This window comes from Pteropus medius, unplaced genomic scaffold (genome assembly GCF_902729225.1).
Source record: "Pteropus medius unplaced genomic scaffold, Ma_sr-lr_union100, whole genome shotgun sequence".
Taxonomy (NCBI): Eukaryota; Metazoa; Chordata; class Mammalia; order Chiroptera; family Pteropodidae; genus Pteropus; species Pteropus medius.
In genome coordinates this window covers 866,799-894,702 of record NW_024356249.1, presented here as the reverse complement: position 1 = coordinate 894,702, position 27,904 = coordinate 866,799, and the positions used below count along the sequence as shown (strand labels likewise).

Below are 27,904 nucleotides of genomic sequence, written 5' to 3'. Positions count from 1 at the left end.
TGTGTGGAAAGTCCGTGCGAGTGAATAGTGTTCCTTCCGAGCGGGGTGAGCCCGGGAACCCGTGGTTCTCCTCGAGGACCCTGCTCAGGGAGGGCATATTAGTTAGGGGGTCGTCTCCCCTCCAGCTACATGCGCCTCTCTCCACGCGACCGCTTGCAGCGAGCGGTCGGCAGAGCTTTTCTGTAAAGGGCCGGCTGCGACATGGTTTGGGCTTCGCAGGCTGCACTGTTCCTCCCACGGCTCCTCTGCCTCTGCAGCCGGAAAGCAGCCGTAAGCAGCGCGTAAACGAGTGAGCGCAGCCGTGTTCCAGTAAAACTTCATTTCCTAGGACAGGCCTTGGCCGGATCTGTCGCTGGGCCGTGGACTCCCAGCCCTGCTCTAAGAAGATAGGGAAGAAGCCATTCACATGCCCCATGTCCAGACTCCAAATCGAATGGCTGGTAAGTAGACGTATCTAGGTTATGGGTATCTCGCAAGGTTCGTAAGAAACCTATGGCCTATGGAGCGCATGCCTAGGCCCAGGGCTCCTGTCTCCACAGGGCTGGGCTGGGCTGAGTGGGGGGCAGAAGCCCAGCCCGCAGCCTCTCTCCTGTTTCTCTCAGGGAGAGGCCCTCCACCTGCACTGCCCATGGGTCCCCACCCTCCCGCCTCAAACCTCTCTCCTTTCTAATCCCATGCAGGCTCACAGGCAGCCTGCCTGCCAGTCCAGGCTCTTCGCTGGGACAGAGACACCTGCAGATCCACGCAAAGCGAGCTCTGTCTTTAGCCCCTCACATTTCAGCACTGGCTGGGGGCCTCTGCAAAGCACATTCTCCTGTGCTGTAGATAGAGCCCAGCTTCCGCTTACCCTTCTCTCAGCACCCCGCCTCGGAGCTCCCCGAATCTCAGGAGAGTCCTAGCTCTGTGCACCTGAGTTTTCAAGAGCACGTGCATAAAACATTAAACAATTCATCTGAAATCTACTCTTTAAGAATGGTCATTTCTCAGAAAGAAATCTTAACTATGGGAGGTGAACACAGTGTAAATATATAAATGCCTTACTGTTTAAGTGGATAGCTAAAACTTACTGCCACCATAAAAAAAAAAAAATCAAATTAATTTAAAAACTAAAAAATCACGAAACTTAAAAAAAAAAGAATGGTCACTTCTTCACATGTCCAGAATCAGTGTTACACGTAGCTTCTTGTCAGCTTGCCTGCTTTGCTTTGCTTTGCTTTTCTCTTTTTTCTTTTCTTTTCTTTTTTCTTTTTTTTCTTTTCTTTTCTTTCCTTTTATCCCTCCTTCCTCCCTTCCTCCTTCCCTCCCTTTCTTTCTTAGTGAAGCTTCGCATATGAGCCACGTGGTACAACGAAGCAGGTACTTCGGACCTTGATGCACGAGACCCACTAGCCTGGGAAACACCTGGGGCGCCTTCGGTCAGAGTCATACAATTTTAAAGCTGCAGAGACTGGGAAATTACGAGGTCAGCCCGCTGTTTTAGAGACGAGGAAATGGGACGCCACGTGAAGGACAATAGTGAGCTGTGTCAATGCTGATTGCACTCCCGACCTGCATGTGGGTCTATGTTATGTTTCTATCTAGTTTAGGGTCATTTCTCTGTGCATTTCTCTTTGCTCCTATGAGAATCTCAGCATTGTGCGAGTGAGAATATTGTCTTATTCGTGCTTTGACCCTTCAGTGCCCGCCCACAAATCACGCGCGGTCGGGAGGGACGCAGCTCCTTTCTGATTTGTTCCCTGCGTATCTCTAGTGCTTGTTCTGTGTTCACTTAAAAAAAATAAGGAACCAGTAGGGACTGTCCTTAGGGGTTTCATGGGGAGTTGACAGTGACGGGAACTGTGTGTGTCTGCGTGTGTGAGCTCGTCTGTGCGTGTGTGTGCGTGTGCGTGCATATTGTGTCCGTATGTGTGTGTGTACACGCGTGTGACGACCCTGGGCAGGCCTGGCTCCCTGGGGTTACTCCTGATGCCTGGGGCCTGGCCCAGGAGGGCACTGAGCACTGAGAACTGGGCCTTGCTGACCGCTAGGTGGCGCTGCGGTCCTGCCCACACCCCTGAGGCTGGCAGAGGCCTGGGACTGTTGGAAGGAATAAAGGGGACCCTGGGTCTCTAGGAGGGTGACGGGGCAACGTCTGCTGACATCTGTCCTTGTCACGGCTGGCGGTAGAGAGTGCTACTGGCACGTGGTGGGCAGAGGCCAGGGGCGCTGCTAAACATCCTGCAGAGCACAGGACAGCCCCACGACGAAGATCACCCGGTGCCATCGTCCCTGGGGCCGAGGCCGAGACCCCCTGCGCTGGGAATTAAGTCGTAAACTTCTTACCAACAGTGAAGGCGACCCGTAGACAGTTCAAGGACAGTGACGTCATCCGCCAGCTTCACGCTGTTCTTCACTCTGTGTCCTCTTTGCTCCCATGACACGTGACTTCTGATTCCCGAGCAGCCTCCTGGTCCCACGTGGCTCTGGCCCTGGACGGAGGGGCCACGGCAGGGAGCGGGGCTGCAGTTTGTCCCCCCAGAGGACCCAGCAACAGGGTTCGCTCCCAGCTCGTGTCCGTTTAAATGGTCCGCAGCTGGTTCTCGGGGAGACCTCAGTCAGTCCGCCCACGGCTGAGATAATGAGTTCCAAGAGCCAAAGCAATTACATACATTATAGGAATCGTCCTCTCAAGCGGCAGAGTTGGGACGTTGATGCCACCAGCCTAGACCGTGTCGTCACCATCGCTCTGACGAGAACATCAGGACCACTGGTTTTAACGCCTCTCATCCCAACACACGCTTTCCTGCTCGCATCTCTGTGGCTCGTCACGATGTCTGATTCGTACCTAAGACTGGAAGGAGACGATTAGGTTTGGGATATGTGGTGACGACCGGGAGCATTAAAAGTGGATGGTAAACCATCTGCTGCTGATCAAACCCTTTGATTGGGTTTGAGCCTGGAGACGGCAGGCGTACGCAGCAGCTGAGGGAACCACACGCAAGCAGCTGGGTGACATTCTGCACGTGAGCAGAGCTGCTTTGGGCCCTGAGTAACAAGCCCCCTCAGAGGCGGTGTGGGGAGACCTCATCTCCCCACATCGGCGTAAACTCCGACACTGCCCTGGCAGCCTGAGGATGTGTGGGTCTCACAGCATCCAGGAAAAGTCCCTTTCGGATAGGCATGGGTGCCCGGTGATGGCATTTTCATCCAAAGCATTGGTGAACGATTTGGAGTATTTCCAGGGGAAATAACTGAGCTGACTCCAGGTGGTGGGGGCAGCCGTGTTTGGAATGCAGTGAACATTTGGGGAAGCCTTCTGAATGCTCCCCAAAATAATGGGAACATAGAGACCTGAGGATTCTGTTATTAAAAAGACAAGGCCTCGAGCCATTGTTATTTGGACACTGACAGTTGTTGGGATCTTATCTGCTGCTCAGAGCCTGGAGGGGTCTAGATGTGCGGGTTGCATCTTCTTCAAGGAGCCTGTGAATTCTGAAGAGGTGGGACTGCGTCTGGTTCTCCTTTGGGTCATCCCTTCCGTGCCTGGAACACGACTTTAATTCAATGCCACAGGGTAGAAAGGAAGAACAGAAGTAGGGAAGAAAGGACCCTTAGAACACATGGAACCCATCCACGGTGAACGACAGCAGTGCAGACAGACAGACAGAATCCGGGGATGGGAGGTGAGAGGGGGAGTTTGCAGTTTTCCTAATGATTGTTCTTCGAAATACGTCCTTCTATCAACAATTCAAGCGGAATAAAAAAGGTGAGAAAAATAAAACAAGGGTACCTCGAGATGCTCGAAACGGTTGCTTAGCTGGTGCAGGAGGAAGGAGGAAACTGAGTCCAATCGCTGCCCGTCTTTAATTTTTCCCGCCGCCGTGGCCCCCACGTCCCTGCCTCTCAGTGAGGCCCCTGGATGTCATCTCTGCTCACTCCCTCTGCTCGGCGGCAGAAAGTGGAAAGACGACACGAGCCGACGAGAGGAAGGTGAAGGAACCGGAGATGTGGAAACGTGCAGAGGGACGTGGTGAGAATGAATATTTCAGAAACTCCCCACGTGCCCTGCACGGCGCCGCCCCCCGCACGGACGCCAGCGGAGCCAGGCCGTGAGATGGTGCAGAAAGAAAGACTCACACCTGTGCGAGATCGATTCTGGAGACCGCACAATCCACTGCAGACAGCGACCCCACAGGAAGGCCCGCCCCCCAGGAGGCAGCTGTGAGCTCCGCCCCCCGGGCTAAGCAGGAAGCGCCCGTCCTTGCCCTGCTCACGGGTCCCCGCACGTCCAGCTCTGCCATGGGCACCAGACTCGTCTGCTGGGCGGTCATCTGGCTCCTGGGGACAGGTGAGTTGTCGGCCGGTGGATCAGCATCACTGGGCTTTGTCTGTGGCTCCTTAGCTATGTCTCGAACAGGCCCTGGGCCTCCACGTGCCCAAAGATTTGCTCAAAGGTGTTGGCATTTCTGTAAAGCAAATACTTGCCCTGTGGAATAAAAAGCAAAATGTGTGTGAATGTTTAAATGAGCGCAGGAGACTTTAAAGCTACTTGAGCCGGCCTCGGGTCGCCTCGTTGTAAGCCACAGACTTCCTCGACCATTACCAGTCTGTCTCACGCCCGTCTCCTCTCCTCTGAGGTCCCACGACTGCCAGCGTCACCCAGGACCCAAGACACCTGGTCACGGGGAGCGGACAGGAGGCAACACTGAGATGCAGCCCAGAGGAAAGCCACCCCTACGTTTACTGGTATCGGCAGCTCCCGGGGGAAGAGCTGAAATTCATGATTTACCTCTCGCAAGAACGAATCATGGATGAGTCAGGAATGCCGAAGGAACGCTTTTCTGTCCAATTTCCCAAAGAAGGGTTGTACGTCTTTAAGATCCAGCAGGCAGAGCCGGGAGACTCTGCCGTGTACTTCTGTGCCAGCTCCTTGTCCACACCAGTGCAGAGTCACATCCTCCCAGTGCACAAACGTCCCCCGGGCCCGCCCTGGAGACAGCTGGGGACACGTTGTCTGCTCAGTGAACAGATCAGCTAGGAGGCATTTAGTGGGGTGAGGATGGAAATAGGGAAGGACCGTACAAACAGCATGGGACATCTCAGCCCGTGCTCACGAACTAAGACCCTGTCACCCGAGAAAGGTTACGTATCTATTGATTGATATTTCTTTTTCCTGTACTTTATACTGTTCTGCAAGTTCTCTATTGCATTCTTTAAATATAGAATTTTATTTAAAGAGCAAGACAATCAAGCGAGAAAAAATATCACTTCATTTTCAACATGAGAACATATGGTTCCAAGTGTTCATTTTATTCCCTCAAACTCAGAGAGAGAGAGGGAGAGAGAGAGACAGAATATAAAGCCAGGCCTGGGTGGCTTAAAAGATTATGCTTTCTATGCCATGCTGTGCTGCCTCTTATTCTTTCTGGAATAATCCTGGTTTGGTGCCTAGTGCCTGAGCAGGTATGGACGGAAGCCAAGATTAAAAACCCCTGCTGTGCGATGTCCCAGACATGGTGAAAATAGAGTTGGATGAGTCTGTCTGGAATAATGGAGACGAATCTGGCCCCAAACATGTCACCCCAGCTTTCTGTGACATCAGCAGACATTTTTTATTCTCATCATTCAACCAACGTGAGCCCATACACAATAGTGTTCCTCTTCAATGCTCGAGATGAAACACTTTCAGAAAATCAAAAGGCAGACGAATGCGAAGTCACTTCCAGTACATATGCTCCGACGAAGTCCGTCCACACCAGACTGGGCGCAAACCATGACCACCTGCTGTGTTTGCTGCCTTCAGGTTTTCTGAGAATGTCTCCTGTGCTCAGGTCCCTCGTCACCTGCCAAGGAGGAGGGGATGGGTGCAGAAGAACCACTCGGAGGACAGAAGAGGGGCCTGAGGGGGAGCTGGAGAGACCCCAGGAGAAGAGACCTCTGAGTCGGACCTAAGCGGGGAGGGGAGGAAGGGGGGGTCCAAATGTGCCCCCATCTAAAGGGCCAGGCACGGGATTTAACAAAGGTCTTCTGAATACAGAGCTTGGAGGGAGAAAGACAAGACAGAAGGAAGAACGTGCTCTGGCCACTGGGCAGTGAAGGAAGAAAGACGGGAAAGGGGAAACTTACAGTCCTGGGAATCACGAAAGAAGACGACTCACGACACCGACCGGGAACACACACCAGCCGACTCCAGTGTCCAGACTTCGCTGAACAATACAAAAAAAAAGAAAATGCCATTGAGCCGGGTGTATCGTAAAACACCCCGACATGATGAAAATGAACTTGAGAATAGAAAAACCCTTGAAAAGAGAAAAACCCACCTCGCGCCCTCCCTTCCCTAAAAACAACCCTGAGTCAGAAGAAAACCTAAGTCTGCGCCCTGAACAGAATGAAATCCGCTCAAGCGAGCACGGAAGGAACCAACCGGAACCACAAGGTCAAATATTACGAACAGAAATAACAAAAACGGGGAGAAATGAAAACAAAAAAACAAAAATCTGAGCGAACTCAGAAAAGTAATGAAGGAGCGAGACAAACTCATCTGAGGAATGAAGAACAAACGAAAAGACGCCCAAAGACAACGCCAGTGGCATTGAGGTCGGGCCCTGGAGAAGGACGGGGCAGCGCCTCAGACGGTGACAACCACGGAGGAGTCGACCAGCCGGGGACACGTGCGGGGGCAGCGGGGCCTCGGCCTGAGTGCGGGATGGGGCTCGGAGGAGCCGCACCTGTGGCAGGGCTGGGATTCAAACAAACGCCCCCTTCTGTGACAGGAGTGTCTCAGCGCCCTCCAGGGGTCAAGGGCACCATGAGGAGGACGGTAGAAGCCAGCGGGCCAATCGGAGTGAGGCTCTGGCCTGGAGAGGTGGTGCCCTCGGCCCACTAGGCCCCATGGGAGGCAGAGAATGGAGCAAAGCGGGGCCGAGTGACTCAGGTTCGCCTCTGTCTCCCCCTCTGCTGCATCACGGAGCCCGTCTGCAACATCTTCGGGATCCCTTCTCGCTCTCCTTTCTGGCCTCCGATTCCACACACAGGGCCAGGGGAGCCCCAGATCCTCCCAGGAGGTGCTTGGAGCTAAGAGGAGCCCCCCAACCCAATATGGGCAACCAGGTGCTCTGCTGTGTGGCCCTCTGTCTCCTGGGAGCAGGTGAGTCTTGGGTTCTGGGAGCAAATTGTGTCCCGAAGGTGACAGGCTCCAGATGGAAGCCTTTCCCCTCGGACGGCAGTGTCAGGCCCCGTGTTGGGCTGTATTCCCAGAGCCTTCCTCTTCCTTCTGTAGGCACCATGGGTGGTCGAGTCACTCAGACCCCAAAATACCTGTTCGTAGAGGAAGGACAAGAAGCGACCCTGGAATGTGAACAGGATTTACACCATGACAACATGTACTGGTACCGACAGGACCCGGGGCAAGGCCTCAGACTCATCTACTACTCAATAGGTGAAGGAGAATTTCAGAAAGGGGATCTCAGTGACGGCTACACAGCCTCGCGGGAGAAGAAGGCATCCTTTCCCCTCATGGTGACATCGGCCCGACAGAACCAGTCAGCTCTGCATCTCTGCGCCAGCAGTGCAGACACAGTGAGGCACAGCCACCTCCTCGCTGCACATGAATGTGTCCCAAGCCCTGCTTCCCCGCCAGGTGGCAGGGCCTTCCTGTCCTCAGTACCCGGCCTTCCTGCTTCCTCCGACCTGCGCCCGCCCCCCAGGCAGCTGGGGCCCTCACCGGGCTGCGTGGAAACCGCACAACACGTCAGCAACACACTAGGCTAGTTTTAAAATGACATAGATCTATCCCTACATCTGTCATCGATCAGCTATCTATCATCTGTCATCTATCTATCTATCTATCTATCTATCTATCTATCTATCTATCTATCATCTATCCTCTATCTATTTATCATATCTGTCTATCTAGATCAGGAAGAGAGAGGTTGATTTAACAATCCAAGCTTTTGTTTTTTTTTTCTGGTTTTCAAACACTGGGAAACAAAAGTGGACAGAAAATGGTTTCTTCCTTCAGAAATATAATAAAAGCCCACTGGGGAAAGAAATGTGTAGGAGACAAATACTATAATCCAATATCACATGATGTGTGCTTTAATCAGAGGTGTCAGTGGGAATAACACGGCCAGTTCTGTCTGGTGACATCGGGAAGGGCTTCAGAGAGGAGGCAGCACGTGGGACGAAGCTCAGTGGATGAGTAGGGTGGCACCAGGTGGACACGCACTGACCGTGATACAGGCGTAGGGGACGATGTGGGGAGGCTGATGAGATCATCTCGGTAATAAAGTGATCAACCCCCACCCAGAATACGGCAATAGGAGAAAATCTGGAAGAAGGAGGGAGCGAAGTCACCGAGCAGATGGAGCCTCTCGTTCTGGTGGGTCTTCCGTGGATCTGCATAGAAGTAGCTACAAGACCCTCTGGCACGTACTAGAGAGAATCCGGCTCCACGGAGGGAAATATTTGCACAACTTGCCAGTAGACATGTGGTCAGTATTGTTTTGCAAGTGAACTTTATGTTCTCTGCATAGTTCTTCCCTGTCTGGTCCCGACACTTATCTGAAATTAGAAGGCGGGTGTGATTAACTCTTGGAACCGCATTTGTATATAAGTTTCGAGTTGATCATGTAATTCTATTTCTAGAAATAAATCACAGTCTATAGTATTCAGGCGAACCCTCCCACTACATACAACTAAAAGCATGGGATTGAATGGATTTTCCAATATTTTTGAAAGCGTTTAAGAGCCGCAGTCCGTTCTCCTGCGTGGCCTTGTGTCCCCTGGGACGAGCCATTTCTGGAAAGTGGCGTCCATCCCGACCACGAGCTGCAAGCCCTGGCTCCCTCGTTGCATCGGGATCCCCTCCCGAATGCTGGGTGAGCTCGGGCTCTCTTCTCTTGGGTCTTCTGTGGCAGCTTCACTCACACGAACACCAACGTGCTGAGACACTGGGATGGGAGAGAGACACTGGCCTCTGCACGGATGGAGAACACGCGAATGTGCTCTGCGGAGCTGACGTTCTCTGATTTAAAACAAAACGGACAACAAAGAACGCTGTGAGTTCTCTGGATCTAAGATGCTTTACATTCACGGTCCTGTCCAGACCGGGCTCACAGACACCTCCGGGTCCACCATTTCCTGAGCTTTTGGCACCTGGAGCTCTTTTCTTCTGGGTGTAAGCCGGACTCCAGAGGTGACAGATGGGCGAGGAAATCTGTCCAATTTGACGACGAAGCTTAAAGGGAAGACAGGAAGAGACAGACAGGCTCACTTTGTTTTTGGTTATCTTGGGTGTAACTAGAAAAAGTTGAAATATTCCTAAGTGTTTCCTGAGAGCAGGCATTCGAGAGGCCCAGGTGGGATCCATGAGACCCCTTGGGACCCGGCTTGGAAAATCGTACATCGTCACTTCTACCACATTCTGGCAGCCCAGACGCCAGGGGAGGGGCTCACAGGCGTGAGAATTCTGGGGAGTGAGGCCGATCTGGGCGCCGTCTTTGAATAACGCGAAACGCTGGGACTCCTGACCCTGTTCCTCACGACCTTGGGCCAAGGATGACTTCAGAGCATGACGACAGCTGTGTCATTTGCCAGTGTCCATCCCGAGGCCACTCTCGTCAGGGACGACACATAGGAAGGGGGTCCTGGGAAATGTGTCTCCTCCTTAGTTAAGCTGATCCAGTATGGAAACACCACAGGTACATATACCTGATGGCTGGCCGTCCCCAAAAGGAGTAGGAAGATTTCCTCCTATTCCAATGGCTTCAGCCACGTCCATCCCGTGAATGCCATAAACCTGTACTTTGCAGAAAATGTTCAGATGTAGAGAGAGGTGGCCACATTGTAATGTGGTCCACCCCAATTATGAAAAAATACAGCCACAGGAGCACACATGATGCTGCGCTTAAACATGTCAGTGTCGTGCACACAGTTAAATTGAGTGTGCACTAATTATATTGACTACACTAACAATCTATGTCGCTACATAGGAACATATTTCATGCATCAAGTCTTCATCTCACCTTTCTTACTAATCTACTCCAGAGAAAATGAACTCAGTATTAAGTGCAAGATCATTTCCAGGGCCCCTTTCAGCAATGTGTGGTTCTTTTCCCAGGGAGGGAGATTGATGGATCCTGTGTCATTGGCACAGGACACCAGCAGGGGGCAGAGGAGAGCATCGTCGGGGTTATGTAAACCTCCACCCATCCTCCCAGGGTGGAGACAGGCAGAGTGAAGAGCAGGTCACACCTCCCTTGAGAGCCCTGTGGTGTGAGGCCACGACCTGGAGATGCTGCTGCTGCTTCTGCTTCTGGGGCCCAGTATGAGCTTATAGTCTGAGTGTCCTGGGCGCGTGTGCACGCGGGTTGTCACGAGTGACTGGTGGCCAGAGAGTGTGGACTGTTTTATGCCGATCGCAATGAGAGGGGACACCCATGCCCTGTGGAGGGAACAGTGAGGGGAGATGTCCCGAGCCAGAGGAGGTGGGGGCGTCTGGTCCTAGGGAGTCCGACAGGAAGAGGCACAGAGCAGCCAGGACTGGGAGCTGGGAGAAAGGAGAGGGGCCGAGGCTGTGAGCTGTGTGTCTGTGGTCATGTGTGACGGGGCCCGCGGGGCCCTCACCTCCCTGCCCTCTGTTTCAGCGGGCCCGGGGCTTGGTGAGCTGGTCACTCAACAGCCCAGCAGGGCCATCTGCAGGAGCAGAGACTCTGTGGTCATCAAGTGCCATGCAGTGGACTTTCAGACCAGGACTGTATTTTGGTATCGTCAGTTCCCGCAACAGGGCCTCACGCTGCTGGCGACTTCTAACCAGGGCTTCAGCTCCAAATACGAACAAGGTTTCACGGAGGCCAAGTTTCCCATCGGTCCTCCAAACGGTACATTCTCCAATCTGACGGTGGCGAATGCTCAGCCTGCAGACAGCGGCCTCTACCTCTGTGGTGCTAGTTACACAGCGCTGGCCTGAGATCAGAGCCCCATTCAAGAACCTCTGCACCAGCCCCCTCCTCCCCACCCACCCCGCACCCGGGGAGCCCTGTGGGGGGATGCGTGGGGGAGGGAAACCTCAGCTCCCCTGACTGAGACATCTGTGTTTGTGGTGGGGTGGGGAGGAGAGAGAGACGAGGGTGTCTGTGTGTGAAGTGTGGGGAAGCTGTGGCGTTGGACAATAGCAAAATATGAATGAGCTGAGCCGATAACGTGGCCACGTGACATGGAAAACGTCCAGGGATGAAAATTAGAACACCTGGCTTTTTCCTGACTCTGGTATGTTAATCATATGCTTTAGAGAAATCTACACATGATTCTCCAGGTAGATCTCAAAGCACTTCTAGAAAACACTGTGTCTTTTCTATAATGACCCTTGACACTTGGCTCTCCAGGTCCATTCGGCACCATCTCGTCACCATCCTCGGCCCTCGAGATAAACAGAGTCACGAGGCAGCGCGGCAGAGACGTCCCCTCATGGAAGAATCCGACGATGTGCTACATACGGTGTTTCGACTGATGCACAAATAGGGTCAGACTAGGTACAGAGGAGACTGTGCACCCTGTGTATCTAGGACAGGGACCTTCGTAGAGAGGACGTTGGCTCCGCCGGCTCTCGAGCCAGGTGCCGAAGGGAAGAGGAGGCGGAGGGAGCACGTGAGAAAGACTTCAGACAACACGACGTCTCCACAAACGAGAAAGTTCTGTCAGAAGCCAGAAGATCGTAGTGAAGCAGTGAACGTAAGCCCTTCTGAACAATCTTTCCCAGGAAACACCAAGCAATTCCATTGACCGCGAATCTCGTAGACCCAAGAAAAAATAAGCAGAGGATGGCGATCTATTTTAACAGAAGAAACATCTAAGACCAGTAAACAGATGAGGAGACAGTTAAGTTTCCTGGTGACCCGGAAAATGTGAAGCAAGACACAGTGGGACGTAAGTTTGTATCCATTTGATTAGCAGAATGCAAAGGCTGGAAGTACTGGTGCATATTAGACATAACGATATTATTCAAAATGCACTATTCGCTAAAAATGTTTGATGAGCAAAAGCAGGGGAGAAGGTAAAATTTCTAAGCCCCAGAGGACACTGGGATGGTCCGTGAGTTCCCTGTTTAATAGATGTTTGGAGAAGCCTGAACGTTCATGGCCATAGGAAAACAGAGACCGGGCTGGGGGTGGGTTGAGGGGAGCTGCAGTCGAGGCAGCGTGTGCCCTGCAGACGGCGGGGTTTGCCTGGCTTTGTTCCCGCTTTGCCCCCCTCTCAGGGAGCCCCGGCAGGTGTCACTGTTTCCAGCGCGTGGTGACTGGGGGCTCAGAGGGGATCGCAGCGTGGTCACCGTGGTCACCTTGTTCACCGGGGCGTGAGTGCAGACTCTGCTCAGCTCTCTGTCCTCTGCTCGGCCTTCTTGAGCCCCACCCTGGGCGCTCACATTAGAAACGGGCCAAGGAGAAAAGGGAATCTCCTTGCACATGTCCCTGGGGCTCCTTTCCGTGCCCTCCATCCCAAATCCCAGCCATCTTGGAATCGGTTCTGTCTCTTCTATTGATCGTCGAGCACCCTTTGCTGTTACTCTTTTCTGCAGACCACGTTTATCTGAATTTCTCACGCGTCTCCATCCCGCTCCTTCAGTCACCCTCCTTGCGGTTCACGCTGCCCTTGGATGATTCTCCTGCTCCAGGGACCTGCCTCACGCACACACTAAACTCCCCGCTCACCCCCTGCTTCGGGAAATGCTCATTGTGTCTGTCGTTCTCAGGACGCCCGAGCCTCTCGTTCTCACTCATCGTTCCAGGTTTCGGTTTAAATTCTCTTGCTTTTTGTAATCCTTGGAATTTTGCTTACTTGTTGCAAGACAAACAGTGCGATGAATTTTATCTATTCAGACGTTCGCTGTTTCATATAGAGGGGGCAGCCAGAGTGTCTCCTGCTGTCCTGTGTGTCCGTCATAATAATTTTAATAGGAACAGTGCTAGCCTTTCCACGAGGGTTAATTTTAGGTTCTTGTCTAGGAATGAAATATCTCCACCGGCCGTGGGTTGGAGGTCCCTCCTACGTGCAATCGGTGCAGGAGAGAATATCTGATCCCCTTTGCTCAAATTCCAGCCCAGATACCGTTATGTTTTTGTTTCACGGCCACATTAAAAATCTGGGGAAATGTATTACATTAGAAACATGCTAGCATTTTCCTCCTGGCCCAGCACGCCCCTGGGTTAAAAGAAATTTCATTACCAGCTTTTGACCTGAAGCATGGGTAACTACCCTCTCGACCCCAACGCAGATTTATCCAGATTTTTGTGATTCCACTTTGGTGATAAATATCTAACATGATAATAAACTGTAAAAATCATTTAGCAATTACACATCACTTCATTTTTGTGTGTGCTCATATTTTGAAATTGTCTAGAATGAAAACTCAAAACTGGCCTAATAGTACATTTTGGGCAAATAGGTGATATTCCAATAACATAGTTGGACAAAAAGGATAAGCAGGTAGTTTACATAGTGATTGGAAATGGCTCAGGGCCTGTCGTCCCAGCTCGTCCCAAACTGGGGCACAGCTGCCGAGCAGAGGGGCCTGGTTGGGTTTCTCACGTTGCAGGTGTGGACGGGGCTTTGGGGGTCATTCTGTTGTGTCCCTGGCCTGTGATACATGAGGAACTGCACTGTCACATGCCCGTAGCGATTTAATCGCTGAAATTCAGAATATGTCTCTTGAGCATCACACGATGCGTTTTGTTTCCCGGTGCTTATCCGTGACTGTGTTTAGTGACCCCACTAGAGAGGGATTCTGGGGGTGAACGGGCCGTTTCGAGCTTGCTCATAGGGCGGTGTCTGCTGATGACCGAGAATCCAGGCAGAGCCGATCTCCCCTGGGTGAACGTGGATTGTCCTCGGTGTGTGGCCGAGCGGCATTGTCACCAGCCGCTTCTGCTGTTGCGGTGGCTTCTGTCTCGTTCGCTCTGCCCTGGGTTTTCATGCCCATCACCGCAGCTCCCTGTCTGTGGAGTCAGGGCTGGGTCTGGGTGGCCGGTGCCCCCTGGGCTGGTGAGAGGCCTGCGAACTTTGGCCACAAGGAGGCGCTGTGGCCCCATGGAAACCTCTGAGCTGGGGTGAGGGGAGGGGGTTGGGACTGACTGCAGGGATGTGGGGACAAGAGGAGCTGGGGCCCTGGGGCTGCGTCCTTATGTCAGTTGAGAGCATCAGCTGTGGACATTAAGGATGGGAAACTAAAATCATCCGCCAGTTGAGTATCCTGTGTCTTGCCCCAATGCCTTGCTGACATCTTTAGTAGCCCGTTTGCTCCAAGCTCCCACCAGGCCCCGTGTCCTCAGCACAGGGGCGAAGGCGGGTTTTCCCCTGTATGGGCCCCTAACACCCCTCCCCGTGTCTGGCTCCGGGCCGGCATCACAGGTGTGCATTTAAATGACGGGCACCGACCCGTCCAGTCTTCCTCCCCCTGTGCAGCTGGACAGAGGGCTCCGTGGAGCTGACACGCGGAGGGAGACAGGTGTGAGTGATGCCCTGCCCGAGCGAGCAGGGAGAAAGGAGATCCCGCGGAGGAAACGGTCTGCTGCCCAGGACAGTGCGGGAAGGGAGGGGGAGAGAGAGAATCTGTGTAACGGGGAGGGGGGCAGCTTATGGCAAAAGAGCAGCTGTCAGGGGAATCGCCCTCCCCCGTCCTTCCCACCCACCTTCCACGAGCATCTATATAAGGCGTGAACGGGGAGGAAGATACGTCCCCTAGGGCTGGGGACACCGTCAGGGACAGTGACATCAGAGGCGAAACCACCAACCAGGTCCGAGGAGACCAGAGCCCAGCCCCCCTGCCAGGACCTCCTAGTCAGCTGACGGCCCCTCGGCCCCGACTCCACCATGGCCTGCGCGCTGCTCTGCTGTGCGGCCCTCTGTCTCCTGGGAGCAGGTGAGTCTTGGCCTCAAACGGGCTGACCTTGGACTCCAAGCCCGTCCCCTGTGGCTGCAGCAACACCCGTCCTCCTGAGCTCTGTCTGAGTTATGTCCCTTTGCCCCGGCAGTCTCCACGGACACTGGAATCACTCAGACACCCACACACCTGACCATGGGAATGAGCAATAAGAAGTCTTTGGCATGTGAACAACGTCTGGGACATGATGCTATGTACTGGTACAGACAGAGTGCCCAGAAGCCACCAGAGCTCATGTTTGCCTACAGATATGAGAAAAGAAGTGAAAACGTGTCCGTTCCCAGCCGCTTCACACCTGAATGCCCGGACAGCTCCCACTTAAACCTTCACCTGGACGCCCTGGTGCCGGAAGACTCCGCCGTGTATCTCTGCGCCAGCAGCAAAGACACAGCCCTGCAGAGTCCCCCTGTCCCTGTGCAGAAACCTCGGGGCTCCAGTCAGGAAGCTGTGGGGCAGCTGAGGCTCACCAGCCTTTCCCGTGGGAGCCCAGCCAGAGACCCGGGGCGGAACACGGCCTGTGGCTCCCTGGGTTTGGCGGTGCTAAGTAAGTGAGTTCCCTGCACAGACACCGCGGCCTGTGGCCTGGCTTCGCCTTGAACAAGGCTGTGCCCGCAGTTGATGTAGGACAGAAACGTTCAAGTTTCAGTTCTTCTAACATCTTCCTGTCGGCGTGAGCCCTGGGAACTTTCCCACGAGGCACTTTGCGCTCCGGGCTCAGCAGTCCCACCGAGCCGCCTTCCAGCACGTGCCTTTCCTTGGCTTCTCTCTCCACCCAGGGTCGACCCTGGAGCTCAGCCCCGGTCCCCGCTCCAAATACACCCTGGCCTTTTTCAAGACCCCTCGTTCCCCCGCCGAGTGGCTTTGTCAGTTCCCACCACTGAGGACCATGGTGTCCTCGTCTGCTCTGGTCATTGTTTTTCCCTTTGGTCCCTTTATCAGAACTATGAGTCACAGAGGCCAGGCCTCGACTGTGGCTCTGACCTGGCCGTTAGGATGGGGGGAGGTGGGGATCCCGCACAGGGGTCAGGGCTTCCCAGCAGGCCAGGCTGTCCTGAAGCTGCCCCCCCGAGGGCCTGTCTGCAGCTATGGCTCCTCACAGGGGCCTGCGGGCCTGCACGCTGCAGGACACATGTGGCTGGGCCACGGGGCATCGCGTGTCTGCCCAGGGCCCCAGTCTTCCCTCAGCACTGCAAAGCGTAGAGCTGGGGGACGCCCCGTCCCCCGCCCCCGGCCTGCCGTGGGTCCGGGGCGTCTCTGCTCCGTGGGCTCCTGTCTCTGGGCGCAGGCAGGCGCAGGAACCAGAAGGAAACGTTTGCCGCGGGTTCTCCAGGGTCAGGTCTTCGGTGTTTCCTGCCGTTGCTCAGCGGTTTGCTTCCTGCCCCCGTCTCAGCTCACCTGTCCGTCTCCGACAGAACCCCCGGCCGCCCCCGCGCACCAGCCTCTGAGATCCCGATCATAGAAGGAAAAAGTAACAATAAAGAAGGAAAAGAAAGTGGTCTTTGAATGTTCTTAGAAAATGCACCATTTTGCCATGTACCGTACAGGGACTGAGGCGGGTCCGTTAGTCAGATGATGCTGGGTTTACGGACCAAGTCGGGTGCCTGCAGCGCACAAGTCTCAGAAAGATACGGCGTTCAGTCTCATCGCCCCGCTCGGCGTTCTCAGCGAGCGAGACTGAGCCCCTCGCCCTGGGCTGGGTGCAAGGCCCTCCACGTTTGCGGCGACAGGCTGACGGCCATCCTCGCCTGCCTGGCTCAGGCTTCTCTCTGCGGCCGGCACCAGCTCCTGGGGGTCTTACTGCCGGGCCCCTGGCTCTGGAATCGAATCCTCATCAACTTCTCTTTTCCCAGGTCCCGCTATTTATTTTTTTATCTTATATTCATCCAGACTGGCCTCTCCCTCCTAGCAGGCTCAGTGTAGTGGTTGGGACACTTTATTTCCTACTTGGGCACCACAGGAAAAACTTAGAGAAATTTAATCATCTACACCCGTATGCTCGTATATGGGGAGATGGACGTGACGTAATTATCCATGAACAGAGGCAAAAGGAGTGTTTCTAAAAGAGGGTGGGAGAGAAGGAAGCACGTACTCCAGCCATATGGGACCAGCGAGTATTTTTTTTTAATTTGGGAGTAAGCTGATTCGAGGGCACCTTGCAAAGAGACCTGTCTGCTCTGCCTCGAGCAAGCTGTCTGGGGGTCACCGAAGAGAAAGCTACTTCAGTTAATTAGCAGTTTTCCAGAAATCATATGGAGTCCAATTTGGCAGGAAAGCCACGCATCCCTGTGTGACCTCTGCCGAATTCTTTCTCAGCAGCTCCACGTCCCCTAGGTGAGGTTTGTACCATCCTCTTCATTGGAATTTTCTCAAGGCAAAATATTTCCTCCATGACCACCATGTTCTTTTCTCTTATAATGAGAAATCACAGATCAGTTCGGGCCGTTTCTTGTGCATTGTTTTCTCTTTAAGAAACAAACAAAAAAACAGAAAGAAAAACAAAAGTACAATTGGCAAATGGCGAAATAGCTCCTACTTGAAGCACGTCCCAGGATTCTTGAACTTGCTCACTGCAAAAGGCAAAATCTTGGTTACTGCCCAAATACGCCACACGGGGGCGCTGTGGAACTGCCGAGCTCCAAAAGCCTCTGGGGCAGAGCAAGGGGACAGAGCTAGGGGCCTGGGACCAGGAGGGCTAAGGAACAGCCTTGTTTGGTGCTGGCATCGGCTACAAGGCCTCATAGCACAGACACTAGTTTGCAGGTGCTGTCCGAGCCGGGGGCCGTGAACCTCAGCTGTGCGGTGGTCGGGGAGGCTCTGGCTTACAAGGGAACGTGGAGGGTGCAGAGCCGGGAGGGGGCGGCCCGCACACCCCACGCCCCAGGAGCCACGACCAGAGGAGAACCAGTGTCTGGAGGGAGAAGCACGGGGCTGTGGGGACGGGCACGCTGCCGGAAACCAGCCCCCACACGCCACTCCACATAGGGGGCTCTGCAGGACGGAAGGGTGCCTGAGTCCCCTGAGCCGGGGACCTGGCGAGGGAGGTGAGGCTCGTGGGAACCCACAGAGACAACGACACGAGAGCAGGGACGTCACCGCTGATCCTCTCAGCAGAGACCGACGCCCAGAGCATCAGCTCTCAGAGGACCAGAGCTCTGAGCAGGGACAGGCCTGCCCCGTCCTGCAGCCCCACCCCCACCCCGACGCCCCCACCCCGCCATGGGCCCCAGGCTCCTCTGCTGTGTGGCCCTCTGTCTCCTGGGAGCAGGTATGTCTTTGGTCCAGGTGAGACATCTCCGTTCTCAGCCTGACAGTGGCCGAATCCAAGGCTCCCTCAGGTCCCCTCCCGTGCCCTTTCTCCAGCCCCTGTCTCCTCCCTCACAGGCCCAGTGGATTCAGGAGTCACGCAGACCCCAAGACACGTGGTCACAGCGAGAGGGCAGACAGCGACGCTGAGCTGTTCCCCTGTCTCTGGGCACCAGTCCGTGTACTGGTACCAGCAGGCCCCGGGCCAGGGCCCCCAGCTCCTCGTGGAGTATTACGATGGGGAAGAGAGAGAAAAAGGGAACCTTCCAGACCGGTTCTCAGTGCAGCAGCCCAGCGACTCTCGCTACGAGCTGAACATGAGCTCCCTGGAGCTGGCGGACTCGGCCCTGTATCTCTGCGCCAGCAGCCTTGACACAGCCCTGCAGAGTCACTGACATTCTGTGCACAAAGCTCCCTGCCCCGGCTCAGGAAGTGACCGCAGGGGTGGCAGCTGCCAGCCAGACAGACCCGTGAGAACCTCGGGACTTGCAGTGGGAAGGGACAGTGGCTTAGGGCACTGGGAAGGGCAGCCTCGGGCTCTCCCGGGACCACGGAGGACACCGAGATCTGTTCGGGGGACGATGCTACATCAGCACGTTCACTCCAAAATCTCCCTCCCCGCCCGGTGCTCTGTACCTCAAGGACAGGGGACGAGGCTGTCATTTCGTGGCTGGGGCCCTCGGTTTCCCCGGGAGGGAGAGTTCATTTGGAGACACAATTGTTGGCTAAGTGTGGAGTCTAGAAGATGGACTCACAGGGATGAGTTTTATGTGATTTAGGGAGAATAACTGAGGTTTTGGAGACGTCTAGGAGAGAAGTAAATGATTAACAATGGTTGCAAAGAGGGTTAGGAGACAGTTGTTCTGAAAACTGTTATTTATAACATGATCACTTTTCTCCCGTTCCCAAAGTTTTCAGTGCCCAGAAAATATAAAGCGAGGCCGTTTATTTTCATGCCCGTGTTATTCTGAGCTGGTCTCTTCTATCTTAACTTACTAACCGCAACGGTGCAGCACCAATGAGGTCTTCTGAACCGAAATGTCCGTGCGATCTTTTGCCTCGAAGACCGAGGGTGGGTTAAAGATCCACCCTAAATCGGCCAGACTAGGAGAGCAACAGGATGGAGGGCGCAGGGTGTGGGGCCGCAGGGGTGGGGTTTGGGGGAAATTTCTGTTCTTAACAGGAAATGTGAATCCAGGAGGCTGTGGATCCACAGTGCTGCAGGCTCCCCTGGGAGGGAGGGAGGGAGTGACCCAGGTGAGGACAGTGGAAGGGACTCTTGGCTACGTGCCTGCATCTGGAGGTGGTTTGAGTTCCCTGAATGGGCCTTGGGAAGTGGGGAGCCACAGGGACCCCTCACGACTCAGGATGTGGAGCGGGGCCTCCCTGAGCCTGCGGGGGAAGTGGAGGGAGTGGGGTTGGGGCGGCAGGGCCTGGGTCATTGGGGCCAGGCGGGGACAGGCAGAGGGGCATCAGGTATGTGTGGGCATGTGGGGACAGTGCTCACCCCACAGCCACCCTTGCAGAGGGCTGTGCAGGACAAGGAGTGGCAAATGGAGCATCTGACCCTGGGTCCTGTCAGGGGTACAGTGGATGGGGAGGCAGCTTGCACGGGCAGTGACATCAGAGCAGTGACATCATAGGCGAATGTTCCTGTCAGGGGACCAGGAGGTACAGAGCTTGAAACCACTCGGCCTGGAGACCCCGCCCTGCAGCTAGATGTCTTGGGCTCCTGATGCCACCACCATGGGCTCCAGGCTCCTCTGCTGCGTGGCCCTTTGTCTCCTGGGGGCAGGTGAGCCCTGCACTGGGAAAGCCTCTGACACGTGTTTGCCGCCCCTGAAGTACGAGCGTGCCGGTGATGGCTGCAGCCGGAGGCTCCCCGTCCTCGGCCCTCAGCTTCTTCCTGTCTCCTTCCCTCACAGGCCCAGTGGATTCTGGAGTCACGCAGACCCCAAGACACGTGGTCAAAGCAGAAGGACAGACAGCAACGCTGAGGTGTTCCCCTGTCTCTGGGCACCTCTACGTGTACTGGTACCAGCAGGCCCTGGGCCAGGGCCCCCAGTTCCTCGGGCAGTATTACAATGGGGAAGAGAATGAAAAAGGGAACCTTCCAGACCGGTTCTCAGTGAAGCAGCTCAAGGACTCTCGCTACGAGCTGAACATGAGCTCCCTGGAGCTGGCGGACTCGGCCCTGTATCTCTGCGCCAGCAGCAAAGCCACAGCGTGGCACAGTCACCTCCTTCCTGCTCACAAACCTCACACTTCTCTCCCCTTGCCACCCCTGGAGCCCCTCACGGGGCCGGTCATCGCTCTGCGGTCCCCAGCGAAAGGAGGATCTGGACATCGGCGGTGCTTTGGGTCGAAGGAGACCAGCAAGTCCCCCCTGAACTACTGTGGCTGTGAATGGACGGAATTACGGCTTGTTGTCCCAGAGCCAGCTTGGTACTCGAAGGCAAGGCCTGGGTCTCCCGTACACCCGCAGTCTTCCGCAGGACTGTGAGGTCGCCGTCTCCGACGCAGACACAGCCGAGGTCCTGCGGAGCGAACGGCACCTCCTCCTCTGTGTCTCTGTCGGCATCTGGAAAGTTCGCGACGGCCTCCTCCAGCGTGTTCTGTCCTTACAGCCTCTTCTACCCCTGTCCCATGGGGAGCTTTCTGCCCGAAATGATCCAAACCGTCTTCGCGTGTGAGCTGAGGGTCGCGACCTTTGCGCCCGTCCCCTGGTGCCCGCAGCGGTGAGGACAGTGAGATGTCGTTTGCTCTGCGCAGCTGCAGCGGCCCCGTTCCCGTGCTCCGTGTGTTTCTCCCGTGGCACGAGTCCTGGCCGTTGGGATGAAACATAGTTTCCCAAGTCATGCAGTTTCGTCCGGACTCCATGGCAAACCTGATCTCTAGAAACTGGGTGTCTCGTGCGGTGTCCGAGTCTTTTCATTTGAAATAATTTCCCTGAATTCTTTAACTCGGGAAGATGGGGTGTTTTCTTCATAATAATGACCCTATTCTTTTTTATTTGTTCGCCACATCATATGTTTTTACATATTATTTGTTATTAACATAAACGGTTATAGATCTCTTACCTGTCCGTGGAGCAGCCGCAGTTTGTATCTGTGAATCTAACGCCCTGGTCGGAGGGCACAGGGTTAAGGACCCTGGGTTTCTGGGAGTCCTAAGAGATAACCCATCGCTGCAGGGCTGGGATGGAATGTCACCGACAGCGTGACAGCGCTGCCCTGAGCCTTGCTGGTAAGGGGAGTGACCGTCCCCCGAATCCCCTTCTTAGAAATGGTGGCAGCTCAAATCCCTTTCCCAGAGAATGAGTGTTCTTTATTTCGATTGTCTTTCTATTTGGGGAGGGGGTGGGGTTTTTGTTCATTTTTGGTAATGGAGATAAAAGAACCTCAATTCACTTCAGGGTCTGTGTTTTCCCTCCTGTTTCAGACTAAATGTCGTTTCCTCCCATCCCCCCTTCTCTCCCTCTCCCTTTCACAGATGGTTTGGGGAGCAGGTCTCACTGTAGCTGCCAGATCATGTGACAGTCGCTATGTAGAATGAAGGTGGGGCTTTGAGCATGTAGCTCACAGGAACAGAGTCAGCCTGGAATAATGCTGGGATTAGGGTTTAGGGGACTCGAGCATATGAGCTGCAGGATCCTGCTTCTGGAACATTCCACCTGCTGACCTCGCAACACTTTCCAGCATCTCTGGAGCCATTCATTGCCCAGGAAATGATGATGAAACTTCAGTTGCTGGCCACAAGATGGTACTGTGATGCCACTGAGCCTTAAGGGGTTGTGGGTGCCTCTGGAAGAGCAGCCTGGGAGGAAATGGGTTAAAAACACAGACATGGATTCAATATCAGGCAGATGTTCAGTTATTGCTGGGCTCCCCGAAGCTACAGAAGAGGGGGAGATCCCTCTAGACTGTAACGGGATCCACGGTTGAAGGATCCGGGCAAGGCCGCCTTGATGTCGGGGGCAGGTGTAGGCAGACGAGCACCCAGCTGGGAGGAGATTGGGAAACCAGAGGGCGGGTGCACCCTACACTGGGCGCCTCGCAGCCACACCCCACCACCCCTGCAGGCCATGCCTCGCTGTGTCTATTCAGCCCGAGCCAGTCGGGACGGGCCCTGGGCCGGGAGCCTCTGCAGGGGTGAGGAGCAGCGACAACCCAGCAGACCTGCCTGCCCCTGGGAGAAGGGCCTCGGACCTCCCTCCCCGTGCTGCGGGTCAGGGCGTGTGGCTGAGACAGCCCCTCCTCACCCTGACCTGGCCATGGGCCCCAAGCTCTTCCGTGTGACTCTCTGTCTCCTCGTAGCAGCGGTGAGTTCTAGAGTCCGTTGCCAAGCCCCAGTGCCAAGCCTTCCCTTGCTTTGCAGATCCAGGTGACTCCTTACGCCTTGCCTTTACCTTCTGTCTGTCTCTGCAACAGGCCCCGTGGATGCTGCCGTCACCCAGACGCCGAGACACCGTGTCATACAAACAGGAAAGAAGACGATCCTGGAATGTTCTCAGGACATGGACCATTTAAGAATGTTCTGGTATCGACAAGACCCGGGCCAAGCGCCAAGTCTGATCTATTATTCCACTGGTGAAAGCAGCATTGTCAAAGGGGACGTCCCAGAAGGTTACAGCGTCTCCCGAAACAAGACTGAGGATTTCCCCTTGACCCTGGAGTCGGCCAGCACCAAGCAGACCTCCCTGTACCTCTGTGCCAGCAGTGAGAGCACAGCGCTGCACAGACAGCTGCTCTCTGCACAAAAAGGGCGGCCACAGGCTGGGAGGGACGCTCCTCCCTGAGCTTCCTGTCTCCCCGGGACAAAGAGCCGCCACTACCGAAGCTGCCACCACACTTCCTAGCCGTGGGGTCTCAGTGTGAGGGGCCTTGAGCAGCACGCACCTCCGCGTGAACTCAGTGCATCGTCACGGCGTGTGCGTGTGTGTGCGTGCGTGTGTAAATGCAAACCGCACGAACTGTTCATTTCTGGAGTTTCTCGTTTAATATTTTTGGACTGCGGTTGACCTCACGTCACTGACCCTGCAGCAAGCGAAACTGCAGAGCGGGGGGGACCAGTGCACGCGAAAGCAACAGACGTGACAACGACGGCGAGACAGGGAATGGAGAAAGGGATTCGCATCGCGCCCTCCCACGAAAGAGAGAAAATGGAATGAGTCTGAGAATGTTTACTCCTACGGAAGAAGACACGAAAAGAAGGAAAAGGGGAGAAAGCAGAGATGGACTCAGAGAACAAAGAACAAGACGATGGACAATGAGCAGCCAGACCAAGAGTCATCTCAAATCTCAGGCGTCCAAAAGCGCGGTGAAAAAGCATAGATTGTGACATTGCATAAAAAAGAAAAACACACCTGTATGCTGCCTCCCAGAAATGCACCACAAAGACTGAGAACACCAAAAAAAAAAGACAGAAAGATGTACCATGCTCACACTAATCAAAAGAGAGCTAGATATTCTCAGAGAAAGTAAATTTCGGAGCAGAGAATATCGTCCGGGATGAAGAAGGTCACATGCTAATGATAAGAGGACAATCCCTGGAGAAGAGAGAACAATAAAATATTTGTACATCGAAAAGAAATTCAAAACTGAAGCAAAAACAGGGAGAACTGCAAGGAGAAACAACAAACGCGCAGCTGTCGTCAGGCATCTCAGCACCTCTCTCTCAACAACTGACTGCACAAGGCGACAAAAAACAAAAAACAAAAAACTGAAGATATTGAAGACTTGAGCAACCTGTCAACCAAGGTGATTAACTGACATATGTGTGGAATACGTCGCTCAGCAGCAGGAGACTGCGTGCTCTTTGCCAGCGAACTCTGACCGTGTACCAGGGAAGACTGTCGACTCCGGGCACAAAATAAACATCAGTACATTTAAAAGAAACTCAAGTCATACAAAGCATGTTCTCTCACCCCGGAGGAACTAAATTAGAAATCAGTAACACAAAGAGATCTGGGAAAATCCCAAATGCGTGGATGAGCAACCATCTCCTGAGTGACCTATGGGGCAAAGAACAAATCGAAAGGGAAATCATAAGGGGCTTTTAGCTGAATGAAAATGAAAATATATCAACATTGGTGGGACAACACTAAGGGACACTCAGGGCGAAAAAAGAAAAATAGGGATGAATTCCCTCCTCGTCCTGAAGCCAGCATGACAAGAAACCCAAACCAACAAAGATTTTAGCACAAAAACAAACGAAAAAACCAAATTACAGAAAACACCAAACCCCCAGACCAATATTCTTCATGGACACAATTAACAATCCTTTTAAAGTTCCTGTATGTCAGATACAAAGCTCTTCGGGCTTTGCCACGGTGGAGCTGAGTGGCTGCGCCAGAAAACCGAAAATGTTTACTATCGGACTTCTACAGAAAAAGTTTGCTAAGCAAAAACGGATATGAGATGGATGAACATTCTCAATGATCATAAAGCTTCTGACTCCAAAGCATGTGGAGGGTGCTGGGCGGGGAAGGGGAAACTATAGCAAATATCTCATCGTGTCTTTGGAGTAAGCAAAGATTTTTTTCAAAAAGAATGTTCTAATCTTTAAAATATTTCCTTGCGAAAACATTAAAAATTCTATCCATCAGAAGATGTTAGGGACATATCAATATCTATATCTACATAGATATAGACACAGATATCTGAGAAAGTGTGTGTATCCAAACCAGACACACTTCCTGCAAATCAGTAATAAAAAGACTAGTAATTCAATTTAAAAGTAGAGCTACAGAATTGAACGGGGTGTTTAAAATAGAAGAGATCTAAGTAGGCAGTTCCCTCTTCATGGGACCCATGAGTTTGCATCCAGCTGCTTAGAAACTTTGTTGGCTGATTGAACCCCACCATCTGCCCTCCCCAGGAATCAGCTTACGCCCAAGGCCCCTCCCCTTCCCAGGCCAGCTTCATCTAGTGACTGGCTGCTATGCTCATTCCTAGAACCCTGATGAGATTTAGACATTGTCTTCGTTTTTGGAAAATGTGCCATGCCTCCACGTGTTCATGCCTTGAGACAGGCAGACATGGAATCAGCAGGAGCTGTGCTGTGTCCTGAGCCCTCTTTCAGGGGGTCCTGGGCCAGCTTGGGCAGTGTCAACAGAGCTACTGCAGAACTGGCCGCTTGAGGGCGCTGTGGGTCCACAGAGACAGCCGCCTATGGCGCCCCGTGGGAGAGGGAGGGTTGAGGGAGACAGTCTTGGCTTGGTCCCTGCACCGGGGAGATTATCTGATGAATCAGAGTGAGTGCTGATTGTGATCTTTTCACATTCACTGATGTGCAGGTGTGTGTGTCACAGCAGGGAGCCATGAACTTCACCTTGCATGGAGTGAAGGCCTCTCTTGGAGGCTACCTTTGGTGGAAAGTGTGACAGGGCTTCAGCCTGGATAATTCAAGCCGGGTACAGTCAAGGAGCACCTGCCCTGAGGGAAATAAAGGAGCCCTGGAGGCAGAGCCACCTGCCCCAAACCCTGCCCGGCCCAGCTCCGCACAGCCACCCGCACCTGCTCGTAGGCAGATGGAAGAATGGGGGAAGGCCTGGACCAGCCGAGCCTTGTCCAGGGGGCGCAGGGAGCCTCCAAGGACAGTGACATCACAGGCAAGCCCTCAAAACAGAGCAGGGGGAGGAGCAAAACCTCTGCTCTCTCACCCTGAAGACCAGATCCCTGAGTGAGGACATGGCTGGTCTTGTCCTGCCTGATTCTGCCAGGGGCGCCTGGCTCCTCTGCTGTGTGGCCCTCTGTCTTTTGGGGACAGGTGAGTCTCGAGCTCGGGTGGGACGTCCCTTGATCGCAAAGTTCCCGACTGTTGCTGGCGTACGCATCTCCTTCCCATGCTCGTCTCTAGCTTCTGTCTCCTTCCTCCACAGGTTCAGCAGATGTCGGAGTCACCCAGTCCCCAAGACATCTAATCAAAGGCCAAGGCGGGGAGGCCGTTCTGAAATGCCGTCCCATCTCTGGACACAATAGGGTGAGCTGGTACCAGCAGGCTCGGGGGCAGAGCCCCCAGCTCCTCATCCAGTATTACGAAAAGTCCGAGAGCGAGAGAGGAAACATCCCCGATCGCTTCTCAGCTCAACAGTTCAGTGACTACAGCTCCAAGCTGAACGTGAGCTCCCTGCAGCTGGCGGACTCGGCCCTGAACCTCTGTGCCAGCAGCTTAGACACAGCCCTGCGGGGCTCATGGCTTTCTGTACTCAAACCTTCCTGTGGCGGCTGAGGGTGTCAGAGGAAGAGGGAGGAGGCCTTAGCCGAGTTCTAGCGCTTTCCTCACACTCTCTCTGCCCTGCCCAGCTCAGCCAGAGCGTCCCTGGAAGTTCTCAGGGCTCTGCCAGCACCTTCCGACCCCAGGCACATGGCAGGAGCTCCTGGTCTGAGCTGGGACGTAGGCGAACATGATGTGTCTTCACGCAAGCTCCACGTGAGTGCGTCTACTTCGCAAACGACGGAGAGCTTGGTGTGCCATTTTATAGGAAGGATGCTCCTGTAAGTCCTGTAAGTGAGGAGCTCCTGTAAGTTCCAGATATGTCACATATGTCAAACCTGCTTCCCCATGGCTCCGAAATCAACATTCCCCTAAATTCCATGCTGCTTCCCAGGTCTTGGCCTGCAATGAGACAATGAATTCACCTGTAAATGCTTGGAGTTTGAGGTTCAAACTGAGTCATTTGGCAGGCTGTAGATACGAGACAGTTAGAGAAGGCATTGTGAGTTAGTGTCATCTGAATGGGGTCTCTAGAGGCAAAGGTCTGCAGCCTAAGTCAATAATAGTTGAGTTCAGTCCGGCCTGAATCACCTGCCAGAGATGAAGCCTTCTTTTGTGAAGGGAGCTCCTGAGCTGAGGCTGGAGGCTCATTCAGTGATGTCACTGACTGACACGTCTTGTGGAGGTAAATGTCCCAAAATGCACTTCTCTGCTCGTGCTCACAGGGGCTCTGGGCTGGGCTGTTCCACAGCTGCCGACCTTGCCATGGCCAGCAGGCCCCTCTGCTGTGCGGTCCTTTGTCTCCTGGGAGTAGGTGAGGCCCCAGAAATATGGAGCTTCCTCGTGCTGAGTTTCCCTACTGTGACTCCAACATTATTATTATTCTGTCCTTAACCCCTGTCTCCTTTCACAGGGCCCACAGATGCTGGGGTCACCCCGACACCCAGGGATAAGTTGACGAAGATGGGACAAGAAGTAACACTGAGCTGCAAACCGATTTCAAGCCATACCTACCTTTACTGCTACAGACAGACCTCGGTGCAGGGACCAGAGTCCCTGATTTACTTCCATATTCAAGCTCCTATAGACGACAAAGGGGTGCCCAACACCCGATTCTCAGCCGAGATGCCCAATGAGTCATTCTCCACCCTGAAGATCCAGGCCACAGACCCTGAGGACTCGGCCACGTACCTCTGTGCCAGCAGCTTAGCCGCAGCGCTGCAGAGTCACCCGCTCCCCCTGCAGAAACCCTCAGGCTTCCCCTTCCCGCTCCAGCCCCAGCCGTCCTGAGCGAGGGTCTCCCTGCTCCTCCCTCGCCAAGAGAAACGCCTGGGTCTGGGCACGACAAGGAAGGAGATAAGGAAGCGACACAGAAAATCGTGGGGAAGAAATAATGCAGGAAATGGGCTTCAAGGATTCCTCTGAAATTGTCTGTGAGTCAAAACTCACCACGCCTGGAAGACAATCCTT

The 27,904-nt window shown here is 54.0% G+C and overlaps 1 protein-coding gene and 3 gene segments (V, D, J or C); all 4 read left to right on the top strand.

Annotated features, from left to right (window-relative positions):
* Nucleotides 1-6,918: 6,918 nt before the first annotated feature.
* On the top strand, nucleotides 6,919-7,796 carry LOC120601026 (T cell receptor beta variable 19-like). The segment is given in 2 exon segments: nucleotides 6,919-7,126; nucleotides 7,259-7,796. Coding segments are annotated over 2 exon segments (540 nt in total).
* A 2,466-nt stretch (nucleotides 7,797-10,262) lies between these two features.
* Nucleotides 10,263-11,003, top strand: LOC120601031 (T cell receptor beta variable 20-1-like). The segment is given in 2 exon segments: nucleotides 10,263-10,304; nucleotides 10,626-11,003. Coding segments are annotated over 2 exon segments (354 nt in total).
* A 3,560-nt stretch (nucleotides 11,004-14,563) lies between these two features.
* LOC120601039 (uncharacterized) overlaps nucleotides 14,564-27,904 on the top strand; it is a 26,198-nt gene continuing 12,857 nt past the window's right edge. The window contains exon 1 of the mRNA XM_039860655.1: nucleotides 14,564-14,893. Within this exon, the coding sequence (XP_039716589.1) occupies nucleotides 14,845-14,893 (49 nt within the window). The 5' untranslated portion in view covers nucleotides 14,564-14,844. The remainder of the gene's footprint in view (nucleotides 14,894-27,904) is intronic.
* Nucleotides 18,125-19,287, top strand: LOC120601032 (T cell receptor beta variable 9-like). The segment is given in 2 exon segments: nucleotides 18,125-18,179; nucleotides 18,296-19,287. Coding segments are annotated over 2 exon segments (366 nt in total).